This window comes from Fomitiporia mediterranea (assembly GCF_000271605.1).
Source record: "Fomitiporia mediterranea MF3/22 unplaced genomic scaffold FOMMEscaffold_3, whole genome shotgun sequence".
Lineage (NCBI taxonomy): Eukaryota > Fungi > Basidiomycota > Agaricomycetes > Hymenochaetales > Hymenochaetaceae > Fomitiporia > Fomitiporia mediterranea.
Genome location: NW_006760388.1, coordinates 2,084,993 through 2,107,633, shown reverse-complemented (window position 1 = coordinate 2,107,633; position 22,641 = coordinate 2,084,993). Strand labels below are relative to the sequence as shown.

The following is a 22,641-nucleotide window of genomic DNA, read 5'->3' as shown; positions in this document are numbered from 1 at the left end:
CAAACATTCGACCACAAACAAACTGAACATACAAAAAAGGCAAAAATAGGTTCATTTCCGCATGCACACACTTCTTCACAGATATTGGGCCCTCAGACCTCGTTTTTATCATTTAAAACCCGCTCTTTCAGCTGCAGCCCATTTGGCCAGGCTTACGACATCTTCCGGATTTTTCCCCCATCATTTTACTTCTTCTGTCATTCTATTTCACAACCTAATGCATGGATCTGGCATGTTGACCCAGCTTCAATGCCGCAAATCCGACCCCTAAAATGCCCATCGCCGAAGTCAACCAGCCAAGGTTGGTGAGGATCTTCTGCTGTCGCTCTGCTTTTTGTTTCGCCGTGCTGTAGCTAATGTCGGGGCGGAAGGTGACCATTGTGTACAATGGTATCCAACCAGCCGGGGAAAGCGAAGGAAATGGCGTGCGAGACAATAACGGGACGACCGAGGACGGTATGCCTTGTGATTTCGAAGTCACTAATGAGAACAGGTTGTTCAGAGCTCGAAGGAATAAGTAAGAAGGCGTCGCGACCGAATGGCGCATTTCCACGCTTTATTTTGGATCCGCATCGTTAAGGTTTAGCGACGAAGATTAATGGACATGCTTTAGTGGATGTCGTTCCCCCCGCGTCAATAATACGGGTGACTCACTAGTTTGCCATAGCTAGGTCCGAGATAGCGACCAGATCACTGTGTCTTGTTTCAGAATATTTTTTCAAGGCCCTCGCAAGTCTTTTGTCTACCGCATCCGCCGAGGAGCTCCCTGCGTTAGCCGGATCTACTTTCTCCCCACGCAGAATCACATCAAGCACGCGTACGTCTTCCAGGCCGCAGTTGAGGCCCTGGCCGAAGAAGGGGACCATTGAGTGAGCGGCATCTCCAATGATGACGGCACGGTCCTTGTAGTAGTACGGATTCGCCTGTATTGGGAGGTATATCCCGGGTCAATAATGTCGAATTTCCCTCGCATACACGCGCTGATCAAAAAAGCCTTGCCTTAATGGCGATGAGGGGGCTTCGAGGATTATTTTGGAAAGCTTCCAAGATGATTGGTTCACCAATGAGAGGTAGCGCATCTGGGAAATAGCTCTCGAACCAAGTCAAGGCCTGTTCTGGATCCGACAGCCGGTCAAACTCGGCAGTGGGAGCAAACAACGTGCAAGTAAACGATTTGTCCTACGGGTGAGAAGAATCATTTAGTAAGGCCTCTCTTTTACTTAGTGCTAAGAAGCACAGGGGTAATTAAATTATCTACTTTGTTAGGGAGCGCTATGAGCATGAATGAGTGACGAGGCCAAATATGAAGGTGATTGGGGTCTATTAAGAAGGTCGGATTCCCTTCGGCGTCTTTTCCTGCAGGCATTTTGAGTTCCAGATATTCGTGAGGTATGTAAGTTTGTTGGAAGTCCATCCTGTTTAACGCCACCCAATTGCTAAAATTATTGTGAAAATAGACACAGTCTGAAAAACCTACCGCACGCAGCGCATCAGCTGACGCCGCACATTCGAGTAACTTCCGTCCGCCCCCACGCAAAAGTCGAAGGGGACAGTCACTTCTTTATTTCCTGCTGACTCATGGAATGTCAGAACACGAGAGTCGAAGTCAGCAGTCGTGAGCTTGTGTTGGAAGAATACGCGTATGGTCTGCCGCGCTAGGACTTCTTCCAGTAGCCCCTCGTTGAGTAGCCCTCGGTCTATTGAATTTATGCACTGCCCGAATTTAGCGCGTGAGCAATTTTTCTCAAGAGCATTTACCGCGTTTCATTTTAAGTAAAGGAGTAGCCCCTATGCTCACCTGCCCGTCTCGGTCGTAGAGTTGACTCTGCTGCTTACCGCTGTGGCCATGAATCATGCGACCCTTCATGGGTATCACATTCTCGAGAAAATGGCTAGCAGCACCGGGATCGATTGACTGGATTGCAGTAATTCCTCTTGCCGAAATGGCAAGATTGATAGATCGAAGAGAAGCGCTAGCCTTTGATGACGGAAGGCGCATGTCTACAGTATGACCACGGGCAGCCGGTGATAGAATGCACTTAGACGAGATGCAGGTCTGGGAACAGCTGGACTATCTTGCCTGGTCTCCCCTCATAGACTTCGACTTCCCAACCCATCTTAGCTAGTGAGAGTGCCGCGAGGCAGCCAACTGGACCTGCGCCAACAACGACCGCCTTGCGCGCATTTTTCTCTCCCATCGTGCTGTGGCGTCAGTGTACAAGAGTTGAGCTCCTGGATCGCATAGGCTTGATCACAAATAATTTCGGAGCTTGGTATTCAAACGTAATATTGATCGACGGTCCCTCTACGGGCTGCGTTGTGTATACTACGCCACTTTGCCACCGTCTACCATTACCCTGTCCGCTGAGAAACAAATACCAGCATAGAAGCGACCATGCAGCGAGCGGAGTTCATATTGCCGACGAACCGCGCCGTTGGCGGAAGCAATGTTGCAGCCGACAAACGTTAAGTATCTGAATCTCGACTCTCCTTATCCACATGAATGCTGAAAGACGAATTCTTTATTCAAACGATTACTCTTCTGCATCTTCTGGCGTATTTCCTCCCACTACCTATGAACACGTGTTGCTACTACACACCATACCGGTCATTCCGGTGTCTGGACATCGGATTTAATTTCATGGGGCTGCATATGTTTCTCTATTACTTTGGTTCTATGATCATACCGCGATCTGTCGACCGATTTGCTCCGGGCCCCCCTCTTGGCTACTGACGATCTTCCAAATTTCACCTCGCATGTACTCTCACATAACCTCTCCTTGACGGACAGTGGACACACCCTGTACATATCTATGCGGGAATTCGCTTGGCGCATTGCCAAAGCGGGCTCAAACGCTTGTTGAGGAAGAGATCGGCATTTGGGCAACAAGGTTAGTATGGTCACCGAAAGTCTCCGCTTTGTTCCAAGGGCGGGGAAGTCGCTATCCAACACCTTAATAGATGCTAAAGACCCGTATTTTATTTTATTTTATCTAAAAAATATATTTTGTTTAGGGCCGTTGAAGGACATTTTAACCATCCACAAGGGCGCCATTGGATGAGTATTACGGATCATATTAATCCATTGCTTGCTGAATTAGTCGGTGCGCATATATCCTTTACTTAAATTCCAGAGTGCTGTTGTTTTACGAGCTGATGGAATGATCTTCGTTTGTTTCATAGGTGCGAAAGAGTATGAGGTCGCCTGCATGGGCGGCCTAACAAATAATCTACACCTCATGATGGGAAACTTCTACAAACCAAGTGCGACGCGTTACAAAATTTTGTGTGAAGCAAAGGCTTTCCCCTCGGACTGGGTAAACGCTACTTGCTAGTCACCCCATTCACTCGCTAATTTCCGCCCTTGAATATTAAATTCAATGAGATTAGTACGCATTTGCATCACAAGTTGAGCTGCACGGTCTCGACTCTGCCACCGCCGTACTCGCGCTCTCCCCGCGTCCGGGGGAATACACACTCCGAGAAGACGACATCCTTGAAACTATCAATCGTGAGGGTCCTGAGATTGCGCTTGTAATCTTTCCCGGGGTACAGTACTATACTGGTCAATGGTTTCCAATAAAGAACATCACACGTGCGGCAAAAGAGAAGGTGCGGTGATCTACCGTTTCGTAAACTCGAGACACTGAATAACGATCAGAATCTGTTCGAATGTCTTCTCGTTTTGTTGATATAGGGATGCATTTGCGGGTGGGACCTTGCTCATGCTATCGGAAACGTCCCAGTGCAATTACATGATTGGGACGTTGATTTCGCCGTATGGTGTTCTTATAAGTACCTCAATGCCGGACCAGGGGCTATTGCCGGCCTATTTATACATGAAAAATGGGCAGACGCTGAGAAACCAAGGTCCGTTAAAATTTACCTGCCATTGAATTAAGCTTTCGTCCCCCGGATCGCTTCTGGCTCTCCATTCATACAAATGCGGAGGTAGCTAACGGGCTAAACCGGTCTCTGTAGGCTCGCTGGTTGGTGGGGGCATGACCCAGTGACACGCTTCGCAATGCCACCTCTATTCTCACCAATTCGCGGTGCTCAGGGGTTTCAGCAGTCCAACCCAAACGTGCTAAGCGCTGCGGCGCTCTTGGGAAGTCTACAGGTATTTCGTCAGGCAGGGATGATGCCGACATTACGACAACGTTCGGTACAACTCACTGGCCATCTAGCAGACCTATTGACAAAGTCGCCATGGTATGTCAAATCCGGAGCTGTACGTAGCATATATGGACCACGAGCGGATTTCTGTCACGAGGGTGACGAGACGAGTGATGTTGATAAATCTTCCACACAAGGAAACAAAGGAGAAAATGGAAAGTTAGGATTTACGATCATAACACCCCTCGATCCGGAGGCAAGGGGGATGCAGCTATCACTGCTGATCCTCCCGCCTGCATGTGGCGTGATGCAGCGCATAGCTGATGGCTTAAAGAGTTTCGGTGTTATAGGAGATGAACGCAAGCCAGACGTGATCCGTCTCGCGCCAGTGCCATTATACAACACTAAGGAGGACTGCGATGTGGCGGCTGCAGCGCTCGACCGTGTGTTTGAAGAAGTCGAGAAGTCAGGGATAGAGCTGCAATAAAGCAGAGAGAATATTTAGATATTGACGTTACATCCTTTGCATATATTGTCATTATTTATATTGGAAAGAATTTAGTGGAAATGTAGGCTGTTAATCCAATTTCCGACTAAGTCACTGTATGCTTTCGTTTTTAGCATTTCGTTGTGCTCCGAGGTGATTGTGGTCCAGTCGTTCCGAACAGTATCCCCGTGCTTGCTATGTGCTTCGAGTTCTTTCAGATGCGCGTACATTGCCTCTGCCTGCTTGACGTCCACCAATGTATCATTAGGTGAGTGTATCACAAACCAATGGATATGTTTAGCCCCTTCGCGGAGTGGATAGGCGACCACATTGAATTCATCGTATGTCGGCTTATCGCCAAAGGCACTCGTGATAAACCAAGTTCGATAGTTAGGGAAACTGGAAAGCAAGAGATCGATATCGAAGATGCCTTCAGATACTGCAATACCACGCGTAGCGGCAAGCAAGGCGGGTTGGGGTGTAAGCTCGGGCGTCGAGGCGGATGAGTCGACGAATAGGCAGCTGAGTATATGCGCGCCGCAGCTGTGGCCTATGAGGAAGATACGACGCTGGTCGTATGGTGCGTCAAACCTCTTTACTATCTTTTCGTCAGATTCGGGCCCCAGGAAAGTGAGTGCGCTGAGGATGTCCTGCGCATGCACTGGATGGTGTATCGTGTCCTCCGGCTTGGCGTCAACGTTCTGCGGAGAGAGACGGTAATTTGGAACTGCGACTGTACATCCTGTACGAATTGCGATGCGCTTCGCGAGCTGCGCATGATCAGCCTTATCCTCGCTGCGCGAGATCGGCGTAGCGGATGTAATATTATACAGTGGTTAGTCTCAAGCGATGCAGAGGATAATTGGAACAATAATAATGGAGATTACGGATTGCAAAGGTGATGCGGTGCAGACAGACTGCGGATTTGTGAAAATGGGATGAAATTTGTACAGATTCTACAGAAAGGACGGAAACTCACGAGCGCCATGCACCGCCATGGACAAAGACGACGAGCGGGAATGAAGTATCGGCCGGGCGTAAACGTGCTGTAAGCGGGATGTAGACGTCGAGCTTGTGGGCGGCAAGTGGACCGTAGGCGATATCGGTGCAGGTTTGCACGTCGTCTTCCATGTCTTCTCAGATGTACTGTTAATGCGGTATAAATCGAGCAAAATAATTATACAAAATATAAAATCACCTGAATTTAATTATTGAAGCCGGAGTGCCGGAGGACCGGACCCGGAAGAGCGGGAGTAACGGACCTAGGCCGAGATTAGAGATCGGATTGCTGCGGCAAACAGAGCCATGAGGTACCAGAATACGTCATTTTCCAAGCGTAATTATACAACGCCTATATAACATGCCACTCGTTCCTCCCCTCCTCTCTCCACTAATCGTCCCTTGGCTCTTACTACAATGCCGTTTACAGCTTCAGATATTCTCAAGGTATGTCTAGTACCTTTCGTTTTGTTGACCTACGTCTGACCACTGTGCTTTAGATTGCGTACGTTGGGCTTATGAATGCTGACTGCTTGCCTTGCTGAGTGTGTCGTCCTTAGTTGCGCCATCTTCATTCCACCCGTCGGGGTCTTTCTCGAACGTGGCTGCGGCGCTGACTTCGTACGTCCACGAGTTTCGATGCTATTATTTTTGCTTACGACCTTTCTAGTTCATTAACATTCTTCTGGTATGTTATTCTTACATGAAAACTGTTCGGTACAGATTACTTACTGTGCCGCCCGCATCGTCTAAAGACCATACTTGGTTACATGTACGTTTTGTCCTGCCTCCGTTTGCTGCTCTCGCTTACTCTTTACTCGATAGTCCTGGGATCATACACGCGTTATACATTATTCTAAAGTATTAGCACCACAGTGTGGAAACATGTTGAGTGGTGGAGGGGTGGAATCTTTTGGGGTGCCGTTGCAGTCCCACCTGCTGCCAAGACACGCAATCGGACTTTCTTCATGTCCTTCCAACATTGTTGTACATACACCATGTTCCATGCCTACTTTAGTACACGGACTGTAATGTTATCATGATTCGATACCCTTGGCCTACCTCATTTGCTCGGTGTAATCCTCCTACCGAGGGGTTACAACGGCGCTTGTGGTGCCCGAACTACACGCTTTAACCAGAAACATGGTACTGGCCACTATCAATCTTCCGCCGCTTGATGTCATCACCAATATTATGCATGCGGCAACCTCTGAAGGGCTTCAATGCCGTTTCTAGATCGTCTGGCGTCCTCTTAGCTTTGCACTATTAACGTAGTTTACATCTGACGTCGTGCCGAGTAGCGACGGAGAGAATGAGATCACTTTTATCGGATTATTTCAAATAATGCCGCGGCGTGAATATCTCAATTGCGCAATTATTTTTCATCCTAGATGGAGATGAGCCCCAACAGAAGCAAACCTTACTAGTCTGAGCGCTTAAATAGAAAAAATATTTCACCGTGTGGAATATTAAAAGCAGTGCTAGGTGTATTCGGAGAGCGAGTTGAAATGAGAGGAGATACATGTACATGGACCGTATCGCAATAGCCTGCCCAGACCTTTGCGGGAATCTGCGGCACGTCGCAGCCAGTTGTTTCTGCCGAAAAAGCCAAGACACCGCGGCATGAATTCGACATGCCCTATTAACGGGACATACGGAATATGCAAACTCCCTACAAAATCATTTAATCGCTTTCATCATCTCCCTCAGTTCCCTCCTCCTCTTCCTCGTCGTCATCGTCCTCGTCGTCTCCATCTTCATCTTCGTCCGAATCAGCCTGCTCATCAAACTGCTCAATCATCTTAGCGCCAACAAGCCAACACTTATGCATATTCTCTTTCGCCACGCCACTTCCTTCCCCTCGAGATGCAGGTAAGGCATACCATGCGCGGATATCGTCTTCTTCGACGACGTCATGTTGGTAGAGTGATGCGAGGATTTGGCCGAAGAGGCTTAGGTGTGGGGAGCGTGCGCAGTGTTCCTGAGATTAGAAGAATTAGCTTAAGTGAGACTGCGAATAAGGAAACGGATTTGAAAGTAAAGATGAAATACCTGTAAGACGGAAACCGTCTCGACAGCGTCGACACCACCAATAGTATTAATAAGTTGTCCCCATCTTTTAATTACCTTTGCAATTTCGGTGCGCTGTTGTGCCGACGAATCAGACACAAGAGGAATAAGTTCGACGACACCAGCGACGACTGCCTCGCGTACACGACGCAGAGGTACGTTACTGGCCATGCGTAGTGTCTTGAGTTCAACAGCGGCATTGTCGACTGAGTGTCCCTCTGCGAAAGCTCGGGCAAGCGAAGCAGAGACTTCAGCTTGGAACTCGCGTTCGGCTTGCTTGCCTGCAAGCTCAGCGACGACGGAAAGTGCGCCTGCGGATGGGTCAAGAGACGTTGCTGAAGAGGCCAGTGAGAGGCCGAGAGCTCCTGCTTCGTCGTCGTCAGTGTCGGAGTCAACTTCAGAGTCGGAGGATGATGTGATGGAGCCTTCGTCGGAAAGCTCCAGGTCGGATGTGTTGTCGCCTAGTCGGAGCAGACGTTGGTTTATTCGGTCGTTTGCTTCGTCTTCATCCTCGTCTGAGTCTTCTTCCTCTTCTGGCCATATCATCCCATTTGAGTTTGAACCTAGACGTGCTCGCAGTTCGTCCGTTTGTGCTAGCCAAACAGTTTGAGTATGCTAACGGAGGTAAATTAATTGCGAGACATACCAGCCTCAACACTCTCGAGCTCCTCACGATCCTCTTCTGTATCCTGAGTAGTGCCAAGCTTCTGCGAAACTCGAGTCAGCTTCTTCAGCCTCGCTTCAGGTCCAACGACGACACCGTCCGAAATCAAGCATCCTCGATCTATGCGCGAACCTCTAAGAACGGTGACCCCTTTACCTAGCACACTATCTTCAACGATAGCGCCCTGCTCGACTCTCACATCATCCCATAATATACTATCAGTCACACTTGATCCTTGTTCAAGGAAACAATTTTCACCGAGTACTGAGCGAACGACACGCGCGTCTGAAGCAATCGAGGTGCCCGGCCCGAGTAGCGTCAGCGGGCCGATATGGGAAGTACGTGCGAGCTGTGGCGGAGATGATACTGAGAGGTATTTATTTCCTCGCGTGTGCTCGTAGGAAATCGAAGAGGTACCGGGGTAATTGTTATCTGGAACAATAGGGAATGTCCATCGTGCAAGAATATCTTTGCTGAAAATAGGCTTAGAAAGTGACTCGAGAAAGCGAGAGTTTAATTTACCTAATGGATGCGTAGCTTTTGGTGTCCTTGACGCGGGCGGCGTAGCCGTCGGAAACTACATGGCAGTAGATATTTTTCATAAGCAAATCCGAGGTCAGCACTCCATGGACAAAGTCGGTCCGGATGTCCTGATAATCAAAGTTGTCCTGGAATAATGAAGGAACCTAGTAGTATAGTTAGCACAGGAATGAGTCATCAAGGGGAATTCCAAAAATCACCTCGAGTGAGCAAACGTCTATTCCACAGTCTATCAGGTCATTTCGTATTTCAAGCTCAGGATGATCTTTAAGGATCTCCCGCGGTATACGCGCATGAGTTTGAGGAGGATAGCCTTTTACGGCTTCATAATGAAGGCACTCCTGGGTCTTCGAATCCAGCACGAATACGGACGTCTCTCCCCGCGGCCTGTATACAAGTTCGTTTCCGCATTAACTCAGTCATCTACGGCATACATGCACAATAAAAGAAAAGCCTCAGAATCATACCTTGTTCGATGGATCGTGCCCGCTTCCTTGACTACCATAGTCATGATAGCGTCCCGATTTGTACGGCGGCGTTCTTTGTGCAGTCGGACGACATCGTCGATGCGCATGTTACTGACGAGGTCTCCGTGGACGAGCACGAAGTCAGAAGAAAGGATTCCATGCGTGTAGATATCGCGCATCGCATCTCCGGGAGAGAATGCTTCCCTTGCGGTGACGATTGGCGTAATTACGAGTCCTGAATTTGGGTGGTTCCATTTGGAGTCGCTGTATGCGCCGCAGGAGAGATTTATTCAGCCAGCTTCGAATAGTGAATGGAGTGAGAAACGTACCGGATAGCAGCCTTGACCTGTTCTGAATGGGAGCGACATATGACGAATATTTCGCGCACTCCAGCAAGGGCAAGGCTCTCAAAGGTCCAGTCAAGCAAGGGAGCATTGCAGATGGGCAGAAGACATCGCGGCGTTCTAGAGGTGAGTGGCTTGAAGCGGTTATTGAAGCTGTCTGCAAGGATGACTGCCTGGAGGACATCCTCCTTGTCCCCTTCATCAATTGCCTTTTCTTTTCCGAGATTCTTCGGAGCCATGGAGACCTATAGGGTATGGCTTGAGGCCGGGACTGAATAGCGTGGCGGGTCAGTCTTGTTTGCAGCAGTGAGTCATTTCGCGTGAAAGATTTGCATTTCTGGACACGATCGACGGTCACGTGAGACCTCGGCTGTCGCGGGCTGTGGTCGGTCATCGTGCAGTCGCGCCTGCTTCACTCTCAGTCCTGACCGCGTCTGACTCCCGGTCTCCGTCCACCGCGTCACCTCCCATCGGACATGGCTTACTACTTCAACAACCTCTTTGACTCGAACGAGTCCTCGCGCTACCAGTCTCCGCGAGCAGAGACACCAGAGCCGTTCGTCCGACAGGGAAGGAGAAACGCTCCCGTCGGTGTGCAGCTTCTCGATGATGAGGGTGCAGTCAGCGAGAAGGTACGTCTATATCTTTCTACATCCGAACGTCACGTCATAGTCCGCTGACGCGGGACTTTATGTACGGCTACAAAAGTTTGAACGCTGTCTAAAACACATCTTTGCAAAATACTGCACGCCAAAGGCAACTCCTCCTTCGGCTTCGAAATCACTAGACGCGCAGCTCCTCGTTCCTCCTGAAAATGCGTACTTCACCCCGGAAGCATTAGACCAGTGGGCAATTGATACGAATGGGTCGCCACTTCCCAACGAGGCGAAGGAGGAACTGGAATTGCTTGACGGAACTGAGGAAGGATACCTCACGTACGCGTCATTCTTTCCCTGGGGAATTCTCATTGACATACTGATCTGAACATCTTCAGATTTCAAGGGTTTCTTCAAATATACCAGCTTCAAACTGAGAGCGATGAAGAGGAAACGTGGAAAGATCTTGTGCGTTGTTTGATATTATTCTTATATCTTTATTTTCGGAGAAGCCAATCGTTTTCCCTCCCGGTTGCAGTTCAGTCATGGATTCGACCGCAATCTCAAACTCGTAACAACGCGACGCGAAGACATGGAGGTTGAACTTTCGTACGTCTTCGATTCTGTTTCTAAGATGCGCTTATACTCTTGTCTTACGTCTTCTACTCTGGGAATTTTGTTTTACCTCATTTAAGCTCGGACGAACGAACTAGCAGAGAATCGACGCCGACTCGAACACCTATGCCATAATATTGGGCTAATATCAATGGCAGTTTATGGCAGTTTCACGTGTTTGATGTACGACGATTTTAAGGCCGTCATTGTTTCTGCAGATACAGTTCCTTGCAGACGATACGCCCATGGGCAAAGCACCATCACCCTCGCGACGACTTATAATGCTAGTTGCATTCTCGCGCACCTGTTACATCATCATCCATCAATTTCTTCTTTTGCCTAGCTAATGCATTCTAACACGCAATGCGACACGTACTCCTCCACCTACATACATAATCACTGGATTGGTCTGTCTGTTTCTTTCTTTTTTACCTTTTTTTCCCGACTTTCTCCCATTTCATCCTTTATCTTCAATTTCTTGTTCGTCACGACTATTGATGTTGCGTCACGATAAAAACAATGAGAACTTGTGGTGTGCAGAGACAATCTCGTACTTGTAGACCTAGTTACGGAAATAGATCGATGTACGAGCGCTCGTCTAGTCTTGTTTCCCCAAACAGATGTGTATCAAAAGAAAAGAAAACTAATCAAATCCGTTATGTCTATAATTGAACATTCGGTATGTAGTAGTTAGGTGTCAACGGAATTCGAAGCTTCCTTGGGTTGAGAATCCAGTAAGTGTAATCGCCAGACCTCAACACCTTCCCAATCCTCCCTTTTCCAATCACCAAGACCACTGCGTGACATCGCGCGTCGAATGCGCGGAGTAGAGACACGCTGTGCGTCCATACCCCATTCAACGCGTGCTTGTGTGAAGAAGTACGAAACGAGAGTAGGGTCACGTACTTCGAGGGCGAGGTATATGGGTGGATGGGATTTCTTTTGCTGCTTCGTGCCTGAAGCTGACTTGGTTCCTAATGCAACGGAAGGAGATTGAAGTTGAGGTGTTGAGAGGAGGGCAAGGTGTTTTATTGTTCGTAGGAGAGGCGTAACGAGTTCTCGTGAGTAAATCGTATCAGAAGTCAGAATCAGGTCGAACGGGGGACCGAGAAGCTCTTCTTCGAGTCCTTGTTTATCCAATCTTCCTGTTCCTACATCGCCATCCGGTAGCGTACCAGCAATGCTTAATGGATTATCCCAATTCCAGTTGTCTGGGGGTACCGTCCAGTCGAGGGCCCGGACCTGCACGGACCCAAGAAGACACGTTTCTCGGGTGTTGCGTTGGACGTTGGGACGGAGAACGGAAAGCACGATGGCCGGAATATCTGTTGCGAGGACGGACCAGCCTTGGACGGCGAGAACTAAGCTATATGCGTTTGGTTTTTCTCAACTATCTATGTGTATCTGCATATAGTGAGAGGGGAACATACGAAGTGAGACCGACACCGCTCCCGAGCTCGATGGCGCGCGGTGTGCGCGAATGACGCGTCGAGCCTGGTATCGGAAGGGGAGAACTGGAAGAAGGCGGCGGAAGTATTGAACCCGTCAAGGCACGCCCAGTCTACACGCGTTTTTCGTTTTTTGAATAGGTGCATATAAGTATAGTACATATGTACAAGCGTGAGTTCGCGCGCCAGTGACGTAGTGCCAGCAACCAGAAACAACAAAGAGACGGAGAAAATAGATAGAGAAATTAATAAATTAGACGACGGAGCAAGGTTATTGGTGAGAGTCCAACCGATTGCACGCACGGAGAGGGTAGTGTGTCGGTGAGGTAGGCAGAAAGGATTTGAGCACCGAGCCAGAGAGCGGTACCGTTATTTGCACCGTCGCTTAGCTGAGCGAGATTGAAAACAATATCGTCGCGAAACGGATATGCGAGTAAAGAGAGGTGTTTTGTCTCATGGGCCGGGAGTACTCTGAGAGTCTTATTTGTCGCTGTCGTCGTTGTCGCCGGCATGGGGGAGTGGACTCGGTAGCCGGGACAAGGCCTTGAAGGAGAGTTCGGCAGATGCAGATCTGTGTTTGGATACTCAATTTGGCAGGACAGGAAAAGCAGGCAGAGTTAGTTGTTCAAATAAGCGCCAGGCCTGCACGTTGTCGTCCCTCTTCTCTCAACTCCTCCAACTTCCTTCCCGCCTCCACCACCACTCTCGCCCCGCTCCCCGACGTCTCCCTGGCGTCCCAAACGCCCTCGCTGGCAAAATGAAGGCTCTTTTCAACCGTTTCAAAAAGGAGAAGGAGCGCGAGAAATTCTTGGTCCCGTCAGACGTCGACCCCAATATCCCATCCGCCAGAGACAGAGAGAAACTCGACATCCCACCTCTTCGTCAATGGCCTCCACCGCCGCAGGGCCCACTCGATCCCTCGCCCAACTCGTTCAGCTCAGCAAAGCCCCTCCCGCCTATCGACAGAACGCCTATTTCCGTTTCGCATACCAACTCGCAGGCGAGCTCGGAATCCCGATCGTCTACACGCACTCCCGTCCCTCCCCCGTCTCTTGCACGCCCGCCCTCGCGTGCGCCGTCGACTGACGAACGTGGGGGAACCGTTACACGCACAGAAGCGCCTCGATATAATTCTATTGACGGCGCTTCCGCCGCAGCTGCTTCGCATAAGGCCCGCAAGGCAACAGCGGAAGCAAGCTCTCCACCAGATAGCGCCGGGCACAAGAAAGTCGCTTTCCTTTCGCCACCACCGACGCCCGCGCCGCTCGAGCGTGTAGTCAGCAACCAGTCTGAATCTGGTCGTGCGAATGGCGCGGATACATCGGCAAACGACGGCGGACACGCAAAGGCCGGAGGAAGTGGTAATACCGCGAGTAATGGCGATGCAATGCCCAAAACGCCCAATGGACCACTCAGGACCACAGTGTCACGCTTCCAGGCCGTGCATGGATCGGAAACGCGTGGGACAGGCAATGCGTCGACTTCAAAAGTAAATGTTTCCAAGGGTGTCAATGGGACTGCAGGAAAGGCAACAAACACAGCAACGCGTACCGCGATATCGCCGAATTCCCAGAAAAACTTCGCAGACAACATGAGCTTGAACGCCTCAATGCGTTCGAACACGCCGTACTCTCAGGCAAGTCAGTCTTCCAGCCGGATACTTGCGACTGCATCGTGGAGCGAAGCTGCTGAGGAAGACCTCGTTTCAAACATTGGTCCACGAGAGCGTACGCGTCAGGAGGTTCTTTGGGAGATCGTGGCAAGTGAGGAACGGTGGGTGTCCAATACGTTTGTTTTGATCTGCATTTTTCAACTTATGCGCAAACAGATATGTACTTGAATTAACAAAGCTCAAAGAAACGTTCATTGAACCTCTGCTACATCCATACGCTGCACCACCCATCTGTTCACCTACACCGCTAGAGAATGACGAATACTTTGCTCGCGTCGAATCTCCGCGAGAATCTATTGATCATCTTCCCATCGCCGCACGGTTTCTCTCACCAACGCCCGGCTTACGACCGGAAACGCCTGCGGCGTCCAAGAATGGCGCACATAATGCTGACGGGGATTCGCCCGATTCTGATGACGACGAGGCGCAAGACCAAATCGGCAGAGGCTATACAGGGAGTACTAGTCGCGTGCAACAACGAAATGGTATTGCTAGTTCTGCTGTTGCGGCAGCGATCGCGAAGTTCAATCACCCTCGATCGCCTTACAATACTACGGCACAACGAACACCGCGGGGCAAAGCGCCGCTTCCCTTCCCAAGTCGTTCACACCAATCATTGCCTCCACCGCCGCGTGTCGCGCAGCAAGGCTCCAGTGCGTCGCTTGGGCGTCAGTCTATATACGGAACTGTGCCTGAGCGTGAAGTCTCCTATGCAGCAACGGGGCAGACGGACAAGACGGACAAGACTTCTGCATCACGGGTTTTGAAGAAGCTGAGGCGTACAACACCCCAACCGGACTCCCTGATGGGCGACTCGGTCCCTCCGAACCAACTACCCGAGGACTTACGAAAATGTTTGGAGGTTATCGAGACTGGAATTTTTAATGGCCATATTACACTAAGCGAAGGCTTAAGAAAGCGATACGAGGAGCAATACCCTCTTGTTCGAAGTTTGGCTGATGTTTTCGTTTCTAATGTGAGTTTCATGTTTCATCATTCCAATTTGAAGTCTAAAATTGTATTTAGTCGCATATTTTACGCGAATATGCAACATATGTGCTACACCTCGAGCGAGCTCTCGAGCAAGTCGACAATGCTTTATCCACAGCAAGCGATAAGAAGAAACCCAAGAATCAGGATAGCGCTATGTGGGTGAAAGTTTGCAAGACTCTACACAGATTAGAACAGGATGCTGTCGAGAAGGGCGAGACTGGGCTGGCCATCTCGCTTTCGAAACCATTCCAACGCTTACTCAAATACCCATTGCTTTTCCAAAACTTGCTTTACCATACGGATCCAAGCACTTTTGAGTACGAAAGCACGTTAATGATGGTCGCAGAGGTAGAGACCATCGTCCGCAGTATCGAGGATGAGAAGATACAGAAGGAGGAGCGGGATCGCACGCGGGATGCTTTTGCGCGGATAGAAGGGCTTGAGAAGGTCAGGCAACTTGCGTTGCCGAAGCCTTCACGCCTCCTCGTTGAAGAGCGACCTCTTGTGACGCCTTCCCAGACCCAGTCGCAACCACAGTCGTCACCTGCACGACCTCCTCCACCTTCTGCTGCCAACAACGCTTCGTCGCGGAACGTAAAGGGCAAGTCTTCATTCCGCAGACTGAGCGACGTCCTACAGCAAAGCAGTCAGAACGCCGTTGGTGGGAAGAAGGACTTGTGGTTGGTTGTCTTTAATGACGTCGTGCTGCGATGCCAACGGACGGGAATTACAACGTTACCCCTTGCATCTTCGACAAATTCGAGGACAAATTCGTTACCAGACTTGCAGGCGAAAGCAAAATATGCGTCAACAGGTCGCAAGGGTGCGCATACAAAGCCGCGAAATCTCTATAAATTCATAAAGGTGAGTAGTATGCTTTACTAATTGATCCGCATATTGAGCTGATATTTTTTGTTCCTTAAGATTGAAAATTGGGCTATTGCCGGCGTGCCTGATCCCAAGCAAGGCGTCATTGCGATGGACGAGTGCGTTGTATTGTCCTCTTTTGATTGGTTCATTACTGACAGCACATCCATAGTGTCGTGCGATCCCGAGCAACTGTCCACTCTGCTGCCCCAACAGGGAGATCGTCGGTCATGCCTCCAGAAGAAGAGGACGACGGAGCTGACTCCTCTGACTCGGATCGGAAGAGCAAGATGAGTTTCTCGTATTGGGGCGCGGACAAAGTCACGATCCATAAGCCTGCTGTTCCCAAGGCTCGCTCGCCAATAGCGGGTAACCGTAGAGGTGCGCTCACGCCGTTGGGCTACGGTCGAGAGTCGTCTGCGAATGCGAAGTTCGGGAATCGGCTCGTTCATAGCCCGGAACCACATATGCACCATCGTGATTATCATCCACACGTGCGTCCAGCGAGTCGACGTACCCAGGCTACGCCAACTTCGCGGCGACCTGGACATTCTGAGGATGGACATGCGTCTGCCAAGTCTACTGTGACAAGCGCGACTGCGTCTCGGCCCGCATGGGATGGTAGTACCCGCTCTGCTGGGACGACTACACCTACGTCGACACGGACACGAGTGCGAAATATTTCTCAGACGAGCGGAGCTAAGATGCCTGCGGCAGCAGCTAACAAACTCCTCGCGTCACCCGCACCGTCTGAAGATTCTGGAGTGGGTCTATACCGCAAGCTCATGGAACGAGATTCGCAGCTGAACGTTGGTGTTTAGGTTCAGGTTCAGGTTCAAGTCCAAGTTCCAGCTATTAAAGTCTAGCTTTTAGTTTTGGCTCAATCTCTTACATTCATTCACGTTTTAATCGGATACACTTTACTTTCTATCCCTCCTCTCTCCTCCCCCTCTCCCCTGATTCCCCTCCTTTTCTCTACTCTTCGTGGTGCTTTTCACTGCTTTGGCGCGTTAGTTCTGCTTCAGAATATTTTTTCAGGTTGTGTGATGTGTTGTTCGTCAGTCATGGTTCGTTCCATGTAAATGTCCATGCTTTGTGTGCTTTTTACCTGCTTCAATAGCTTTGCTTTCTATTCCCTTATTCCGTGGAAGCAAATCATCATTAATACATATCTCAACCCAACCCTCTCAAACAGATATCCACCCCGCTCTCTCCCCAACCTATACCAGCACATTCTTTTGATTTTAACTTGAACTAACGATATCAGCTATACGTACGACGCTCCTTTGACGGTTCCATCCATTGATATTATTTCGTTCTCATGTAAGATCCTCTCTCTGTATCCCTTTGACAGTTATATTTTTTTTCTTTCGGTTTCTTTACGTGTTCGACGACACTCCCACTCCTTAACGTATTGCCTCCTTTTTGGCTCCCTTTGGCTCCCTACCTAATATTAATTGGTGTTATGTCAGGATAACTGTAAGCTTATGAACGCTCCTTCACACGACCACCTTACCTATCTGCTGAAGGAAGTCCCCTGCGTGATATTGTTGTTAACTCGTTTCTCAATTGTCTTTCTTACGTGGTGACCTTTCCTATCTTTTATATTCAACGATTATTCAAGGAGGCGCATGCTTGTCCCCCCTCCCTGCTCAGTATGAACGATCCTTCTTACTCTAAGATAGACACGATTTCTTCTCGTTATTTTAAGGGAATTCTAACGTGTATTATAAGTTGATGCCTTGTTATTTTTGTCTTTCTTTCCTCTCTTTCTTCTATTCTCTCGCTTTTCTATTCTCCTGGCATGTTTTTTAAGATAAGTAGTTTGGATCGCTTGATGTGTACTCTCGCCGGAAATGAATAATATATACCTCCTCTCCTCTACTATTTGACTCTACATGAGAAACAAAATCTCAATATCCAAACTCGCAAACGTGGGTGATCAGGGGAAGAAAGGTCTGAACATAACAAAGAACTTTGGGAGTGGAAGGTAGTTAGGGACTGAGGAGCTCTATCTCAGTATCTATCTAATCTGAGTCAGCGACGGAATAAGCTGCGTTATGAATGGCAACGGAACGTCCACTGGGATCGGACGAGCAGCCCCAGTCGCCGCGCGGGATCCAGCGGACTGCGGTCTTTGCTGCTGCTTCTGTCGGGAAGTGGCCTAGATAGAAAATAATATAAGAAGACCGGTGAGGAGGAAATTAAAATAAATGCGTGGATGAATGAAAAGCGGAGGAGGGGAGGAAGTGAACGGAAGACCTACTTTCGAAAATCTCGCGAATGAAGTAGCCTTCTTTCGTATCGGGCGTGTCTACTGGCCAGCGAGAGGCGCGTTGAGCGAAGTCGGTGTCGGAGACGGTGGCTTCTGCGTGTGCTTTCATGCTTGATAGAGATATATATTAAAGTAAGGATATGAAGTTAAATAGGAGGAAGAAGTAGACAAATACTGACCCGTCTATCCAGGAATACCCAACCCCGTCAGAGAATTGTTCCTTTTGTCTCCAAAGGATCGATCGAGGAAGGTAAGGCTATATATTCGTAATTGACCTTCCCCATTGTATATTCACGTTTAGAAACTAGGTTGACTTGCCTTGCCATCTGGTGCACAATCAAATGCTTTGCGAAGAATATACTGCGAATTCAATCCCTCAGAATTAATTAAAGTAAGAATTTGAGAATCTGTCTGCTTTACCTTCTCCATCTTTGGGCAACCATCCGCATCTACCTCTTGTGCGCCGCCTTTGCTGAACATCTTTTCTGCAGGGTCGATGTTCATAGCTACATCCAGGAAGGCCTTGTCAAGGAACGGAACACGAGCTTCGAGGCCCCAAGCCATAGTGGACCTAGCAATACCTCGTTCGACATATTCGACATATGGACCAGGCGCAAGAAAGAACGTACTTATTCGCTCTCAGACAATCCGAAGTATGCAAATTCTTGACACGCTTTACACATTCCTGGTGGAACGCCTCCCTATCCGGAGCCGCATGGAAATAAAGATATCCACCAAATATCTCGTCACTGCCTTCTCCGCTGAGTACCATCTTCACTCCCATAGCTTTGATCTTCCGACTCAAAAGATACATCGGCGTACTGGCGCGTACTGTCGTTACGTCGTATGTTTCGAGATGATAGATCACATCTGGGATGGCGTCGAGTCCTTCTTGGACGGTGAAGACGTATTCGTGGTGGAAGGTCCCGAGGTAGTGTGCTGTTTTTCGGGCGGCAAGGAGGTCGGGAGAGTTTTCTAGACCGATGGAAAAGGAGTGAAGTTGAGGCCAAGAAGCGAGTGTCACTATTGAAGATTAAGCATACGGGTAAGGCAGGGGATATGCAAATGAATTGACATACGGAATTCATCTATCTCGCCCTTGGGTGTCGGAGGACCACTCCGAGCCTCCGCTAACTTGCGCTTCCGCGCTTCGTATTGTGCTTGTGCGACTTTCTCCGTCTCTCGAGCGGCGATAGAAGCAATCAAGCTGCTATCTAACCCACCACTAAGAAGGACACCATAAGGCACTTCACTCATCAGGCGTTTGCGCACAGCGGCTTCTAGGGTTTCACGTAGAAGCGTCAAATCCACGGGTGTGGTCGGGATAGGACCTATATCGCTGTTCCACCAAGAAGGGTTGTAATAGCGTTCTGTTTTTCCGGTGCTACTGTCGAAGACGTGTCCCGGAGGGAAAGAAATGATGTCGTCGCAATCATCTACGAGAGCTTTCAGCTCAGATGCGAAGTATGTGAGGCCCGGTTTCTTCGAGTTCCAGCCTTGATACAGCGTTGTGATACCAATAGGATCACGAGCTGCGATGATACGAGAAGGATTGACTAATTCGTCGAGTAGGACGAAGGAGAACATTCCGTCTAGCAAGTTGCAGATCTCCTTGTCGTGTTTCTTGTACTGTACACCCACCCGTGTCAGAAAAAGACACGCATATATGCACTGGAAAAACTACTTACGAGTGCCAGAATGACTTCACAGTCAGAATGCGTCTTGAATTTGACATCTTGACCCAAGCTCTTTCTAAGAGATATATGATTGTAAATTTCACCGTTCACTGCGAGGATCTGTTTGCCATCTTCACTAAGGAGGGGCTGAGCTCCAGTATCTAGCCTGACGATTAGAGATTCATTTTAGTATATTAAAACGATGTTACTCACCGACACCGACGATTGCCAAACGCTCGTGTGCCAAAATTGCTTCCTTGCCGACATAGCAGCCCGACCAATCTGGTCCTCTGTGCCGTAATTTCTTAGATAGAGCAAGGACCTTTGTCCTCGACGATGTTGGGGTTTCTAGCCCGTAAACAGCACAGATGCCGCACATGATGGTAGATGGAGAGCAATCTGGAGAGTAATTTGTCACTGAGCGAGTTGCTGAAGTTTCTTGTCGGTAGACAGTGACTCACACACAAACAAGCTCAAGGTACGATATTTCGGCCCGCTTTCGGATTATCTCCGATAAATAGAGATAACGTCCTCGACACGTCGTCCTCCGTCTACCTCAGGTTACGAGCGCAAGGCAGCTGGAGCTTGAAAACGATGTTGTTATAGCTTTCCGTAATCCTAATGTGCCAATATATTCCCTATGTGTATTTCTGTCGTGTAAATACAAAAAGTCAAAGATTCTGTTCTTGTGACAATCATGGAACACGGTACGTAACGCAGTCACGGTGCGCGAAATTGCAACGACGCGTCTCTCGTCTGTCCTAACCAGCCTTCATCTAACCCGTCTTTACCTCAAACTCAGCTCGAAATGTTCGGCTCCAGTGGACTCGGGATTGGATTCGTGCAAAAGCATGGAGTACTCAAATACCCGTACCGTCTCAATTTGTGAGTAGTTCTGCTAAAGTTTGACGCGTATAACGACTTGACAAGTGTAATCTAGTTATGACAAGCCTCCCTTCGAGGATATAACTCTCGACGAATTTGAGACTTTCGCCATTGACAGGCTAAGAATATTATCTGAGATTGAAGCTTCTCTTGTCCGGAACAGGACATACGACGAATTGAAGGCGATAGTAAAAGCGCAGCAAGCAAAGTACTTGCCGCTGACTGCAACGCAAGAAAAGCTGGGACGAAACAAAGCAGTTGAGAGTGAGCGGCGGAAAGATCATATTAGTCATTTTGTCCTTCGACTTGCATTCTGCCGATCGTGCGTATCCTTAGACTCCTTACAATCGAATACTTATTAGATATCCCTCGTTGAAAGAGAGGAGTTGCGGAGGCGATTCGTGAAAGCTGAAACAACACTTTTCCGCGTTCGTTATGAGATGGATGATAGTGAAGACAGGAAGGGCTTCCTCGATTCGAGGGAATTTGGATGGCTGGTGGTATGCACACTTCATCTCAATCAGAATCTTCAGTCAGACTTATGATTGCATGTAGCTCAGCAAGGAGGAGGAAAGGGACGAATATCTGATGAATGACTTAAGGATAGTGAGTCCTGGAGAGACTTCGTGGTATAAAGTGAGCGACAAATACACGAGCAACCTAGGTGAACTATGCTGACTTGCAACATCAGGTTCGATGGACACGAGTGCCAAACTTAGTAGAAAAGAGGCGTGTAGTTCTCAAGGGTGGTTGGGCTTACGTTCCCTCAAAGGACCAGTCTAGCATCGTCTTCCAGGAGTTCGAAACAAGACTAGAAGCGGCACTCGAGGTGCGTATTTCGGTGGTTCTAGCATAATGATCATCTCACACCGTTTGCAGCAAACGGCGAGAGCTTTACCACGATTGGACGAGGACACACGCTTGATGCCCATCCTAGAGCATCTTGGACAGGGTTTCCTTTCAGGAATGAGTGTTGCGTCTGAATATACTTCGGCGGACAGCCTCGGTGATGGAGAAGAGGTGAAGGCAGAGATGATCGATGAGCTGGCGGAGAAGCACTGGCCTATGTGCATGCGTCATTTACACGACTGCCTACGCAAGGACCGTCATCTGAAGCACCACGGTCGGCTGCAGTACGGGCTGTTCTTGAAGGTGAAGCTTTGTCCTACGTAATAGATAAGCACTTATGCTGAAGCACGATAGGTTGTCGGCCTTTCAATTGAAGAAGCCATCGTGTTCTGGCGAAAGGCCTTCGGAGGAAGGATCACCGATGATAAATTCAACAAGGAGTACAAGTATAACATCCGCCATTCGTACGGTCTAGAGGGAAAACGGACGAACTATCCTGCCTACACGTAAGAGATGACCTCTTCTTATGTGTAGTCACGAAGCACTGAACGACGCCAAACAGATGCCAGCGAATTATCACACAGAACCAACCGGGACCGCAGGAATGCCATGGGTGCCCGTATCGACATTTCTCCGCTGATCGACTTCAGACTGCTCTTCTTGCAACGTACGGCCCACAAGGACTGACTGCAGCAGATTTACCCGAGATCATGAGCGTCGTGAAGCAGGAGCATTACCACGTTGCGTGTACGAAGGTATTTGAAGTGACGCATGGCGTGCCGCGTGGACAGGGCCTCGACGGGGAAAGCGTGAGCCATCCCAATAAGTATGCAGCGAAGAGCAGGGAGTTGGAGAAGGCAAAAGCGGAAGCATCTGGTGCCGTAAAGACGGAGGTAAAGGACGAGCATGCCATGGAACTGTAAATAATCTATTTTCCTTCTGTTTTGTTTTTCTAAATTATTGGAGTACATTTCGCCTTTGTATGTCGTGGACAAACTATACGTTGATGTGCGATCAGAAGGTACAGTATTGAGTTTTCGTGCACAGCAATGACGTTTGCACGTGCTAAAGCGTGGTG

General features: G+C 49.0%; 8 protein-coding genes across 8 annotated transcripts; 4 read left to right on the top strand and 4 right to left on the bottom strand.

The window, feature by feature from the left end:
• Positions 1-53: 53 nt before the first annotated feature.
• FOMMEDRAFT_18056 (FAD/NAD-binding domain-containing protein) lies at positions 54-5,769 on the bottom strand. Its single transcript, XM_007263904.1, has 13 exons — positions 3,982-5,769; positions 3,698-3,870; positions 3,391-3,612; positions 3,184-3,317; positions 3,016-3,104; positions 2,792-2,891; positions 2,081-2,465; positions 1,801-2,001; positions 1,478-1,715; positions 1,259-1,415; positions 1,002-1,179; positions 655-925; positions 54-554 (listed from the first exon to the last, which is right to left on the bottom strand). The coding sequence occupies exons 7-13, from the start codon at positions 2,196-2,198 to the stop codon at positions 215-217; spliced, it is 1,503 nt and encodes a 500-aa protein (XP_007263966.1). The 5' UTR covers positions 2,199-2,465; positions 2,792-2,891; positions 3,016-3,104; positions 3,184-3,317; positions 3,391-3,612; positions 3,698-3,870; positions 3,982-5,769; the 3' UTR covers positions 54-214.
• A 239-nt stretch (positions 5,770-6,008) lies between these two features.
• Positions 6,009-6,771, top strand: FOMMEDRAFT_104088 (UPF0057-domain-containing protein). Its single transcript, XM_007263903.1, has 6 exons — positions 6,009-6,049; positions 6,103-6,107; positions 6,163-6,223; positions 6,273-6,290; positions 6,358-6,374; positions 6,428-6,771. Exons 1-6 carry the CDS (start codon positions 6,020-6,022, stop codon positions 6,468-6,470), a joined length of 174 nt encoding a protein of 57 aa, XP_007263965.1. The 5' UTR covers positions 6,009-6,019; the 3' UTR covers positions 6,471-6,771.
• Positions 6,772-7,077: 306 nt separating this feature from the next.
• FOMMEDRAFT_104087 (nucleotide-diphospho-sugar transferase) lies at positions 7,078-9,950 on the bottom strand. The gene is made up of 7 exons (XM_007263902.1): positions 9,673-9,950; positions 9,344-9,607; positions 9,077-9,263; positions 8,859-9,022; positions 8,319-8,809; positions 7,655-8,265; positions 7,078-7,583 (listed from the first exon to the last, which is right to left on the bottom strand). The coding sequence occupies exons 1-7, from the start codon at positions 9,924-9,926 to the stop codon at positions 7,287-7,289; spliced, it is 2,268 nt and encodes a 755-aa protein (XP_007263964.1). The 5' UTR covers positions 9,927-9,950; the 3' UTR covers positions 7,078-7,286.
• A 14-nt stretch (positions 9,951-9,964) lies between these two features.
• On the top strand, positions 9,965-11,465 carry FOMMEDRAFT_104082 (uncharacterized protein). The gene is made up of 6 exons (XM_007263901.1): positions 9,965-9,993; positions 10,051-10,319; positions 10,396-10,622; positions 10,682-10,751; positions 10,822-10,892; positions 10,979-11,465. Exons 2-6 carry the CDS (start codon positions 10,164-10,166, stop codon positions 11,031-11,033), a joined length of 579 nt encoding a protein of 192 aa, XP_007263963.1. The 5' UTR covers positions 9,965-9,993; positions 10,051-10,163; the 3' UTR covers positions 11,034-11,465.
• Positions 11,466-11,588: 123 nt separating this feature from the next.
• Positions 11,589-12,858, bottom strand: FOMMEDRAFT_104080 (uncharacterized protein; the record flags this gene model as incomplete). The annotated part of the gene is made up of 4 exons (XM_007263900.1): positions 11,589-11,837; positions 11,883-12,264; positions 12,329-12,412; positions 12,650-12,858. 4 exons carry the CDS (start codon positions 12,856-12,858, stop codon positions 11,589-11,591), a joined length of 924 nt encoding a protein of 307 aa, XP_007263962.1.
• A 245-nt stretch (positions 12,859-13,103) lies between these two features.
• FOMMEDRAFT_166145 (Dbl domain-containing protein) lies at positions 13,104-17,088 on the top strand (the record flags this gene model as incomplete). Its single annotated transcript, XM_007263899.1, has 5 exons — positions 13,104-14,119; positions 14,175-14,994; positions 15,045-15,875; positions 15,936-15,997; positions 16,051-17,088. The coding sequence occupies 5 exons, from the start codon at positions 13,104-13,106 to the stop codon at positions 16,697-16,699; spliced, it is 3,378 nt and encodes a 1,125-aa protein (XP_007263961.1). The 3' UTR covers positions 16,700-17,088.
• Positions 17,089-17,717: 629 nt separating this feature from the next.
• Positions 17,718-20,223, bottom strand: FOMMEDRAFT_18052 (glutamine-hydrolyzing asparagine synthase). The gene is made up of 9 exons (XM_007263898.1): positions 20,043-20,223; positions 19,842-19,990; positions 19,233-19,782; positions 18,783-19,176; positions 18,574-18,724; positions 18,472-18,513; positions 18,333-18,409; positions 18,145-18,263; positions 17,718-18,042 (listed from the first exon to the last, which is right to left on the bottom strand). Exons 1-9 carry the CDS (start codon positions 20,206-20,208, stop codon positions 17,906-17,908), a joined length of 1,785 nt encoding a protein of 594 aa, XP_007263960.1. The 5' UTR covers positions 20,209-20,223; the 3' UTR covers positions 17,718-17,905.
• Positions 20,224-20,637: 414 nt separating this feature from the next.
• On the top strand, positions 20,638-22,486 carry FOMMEDRAFT_104073 (DNA primase, large subunit; the record flags this gene model as incomplete). Its single annotated transcript, XM_007263897.1, has 8 exons — positions 20,638-20,714; positions 20,770-21,036; positions 21,094-21,214; positions 21,270-21,350; positions 21,406-21,543; positions 21,594-21,866; positions 21,918-22,069; positions 22,126-22,486. The coding sequence occupies 8 exons, from the start codon at positions 20,638-20,640 to the stop codon at positions 22,484-22,486; spliced, it is 1,470 nt and encodes a 489-aa protein (XP_007263959.1).
• Positions 22,487-22,641: the final 155 nt, after the last annotated feature.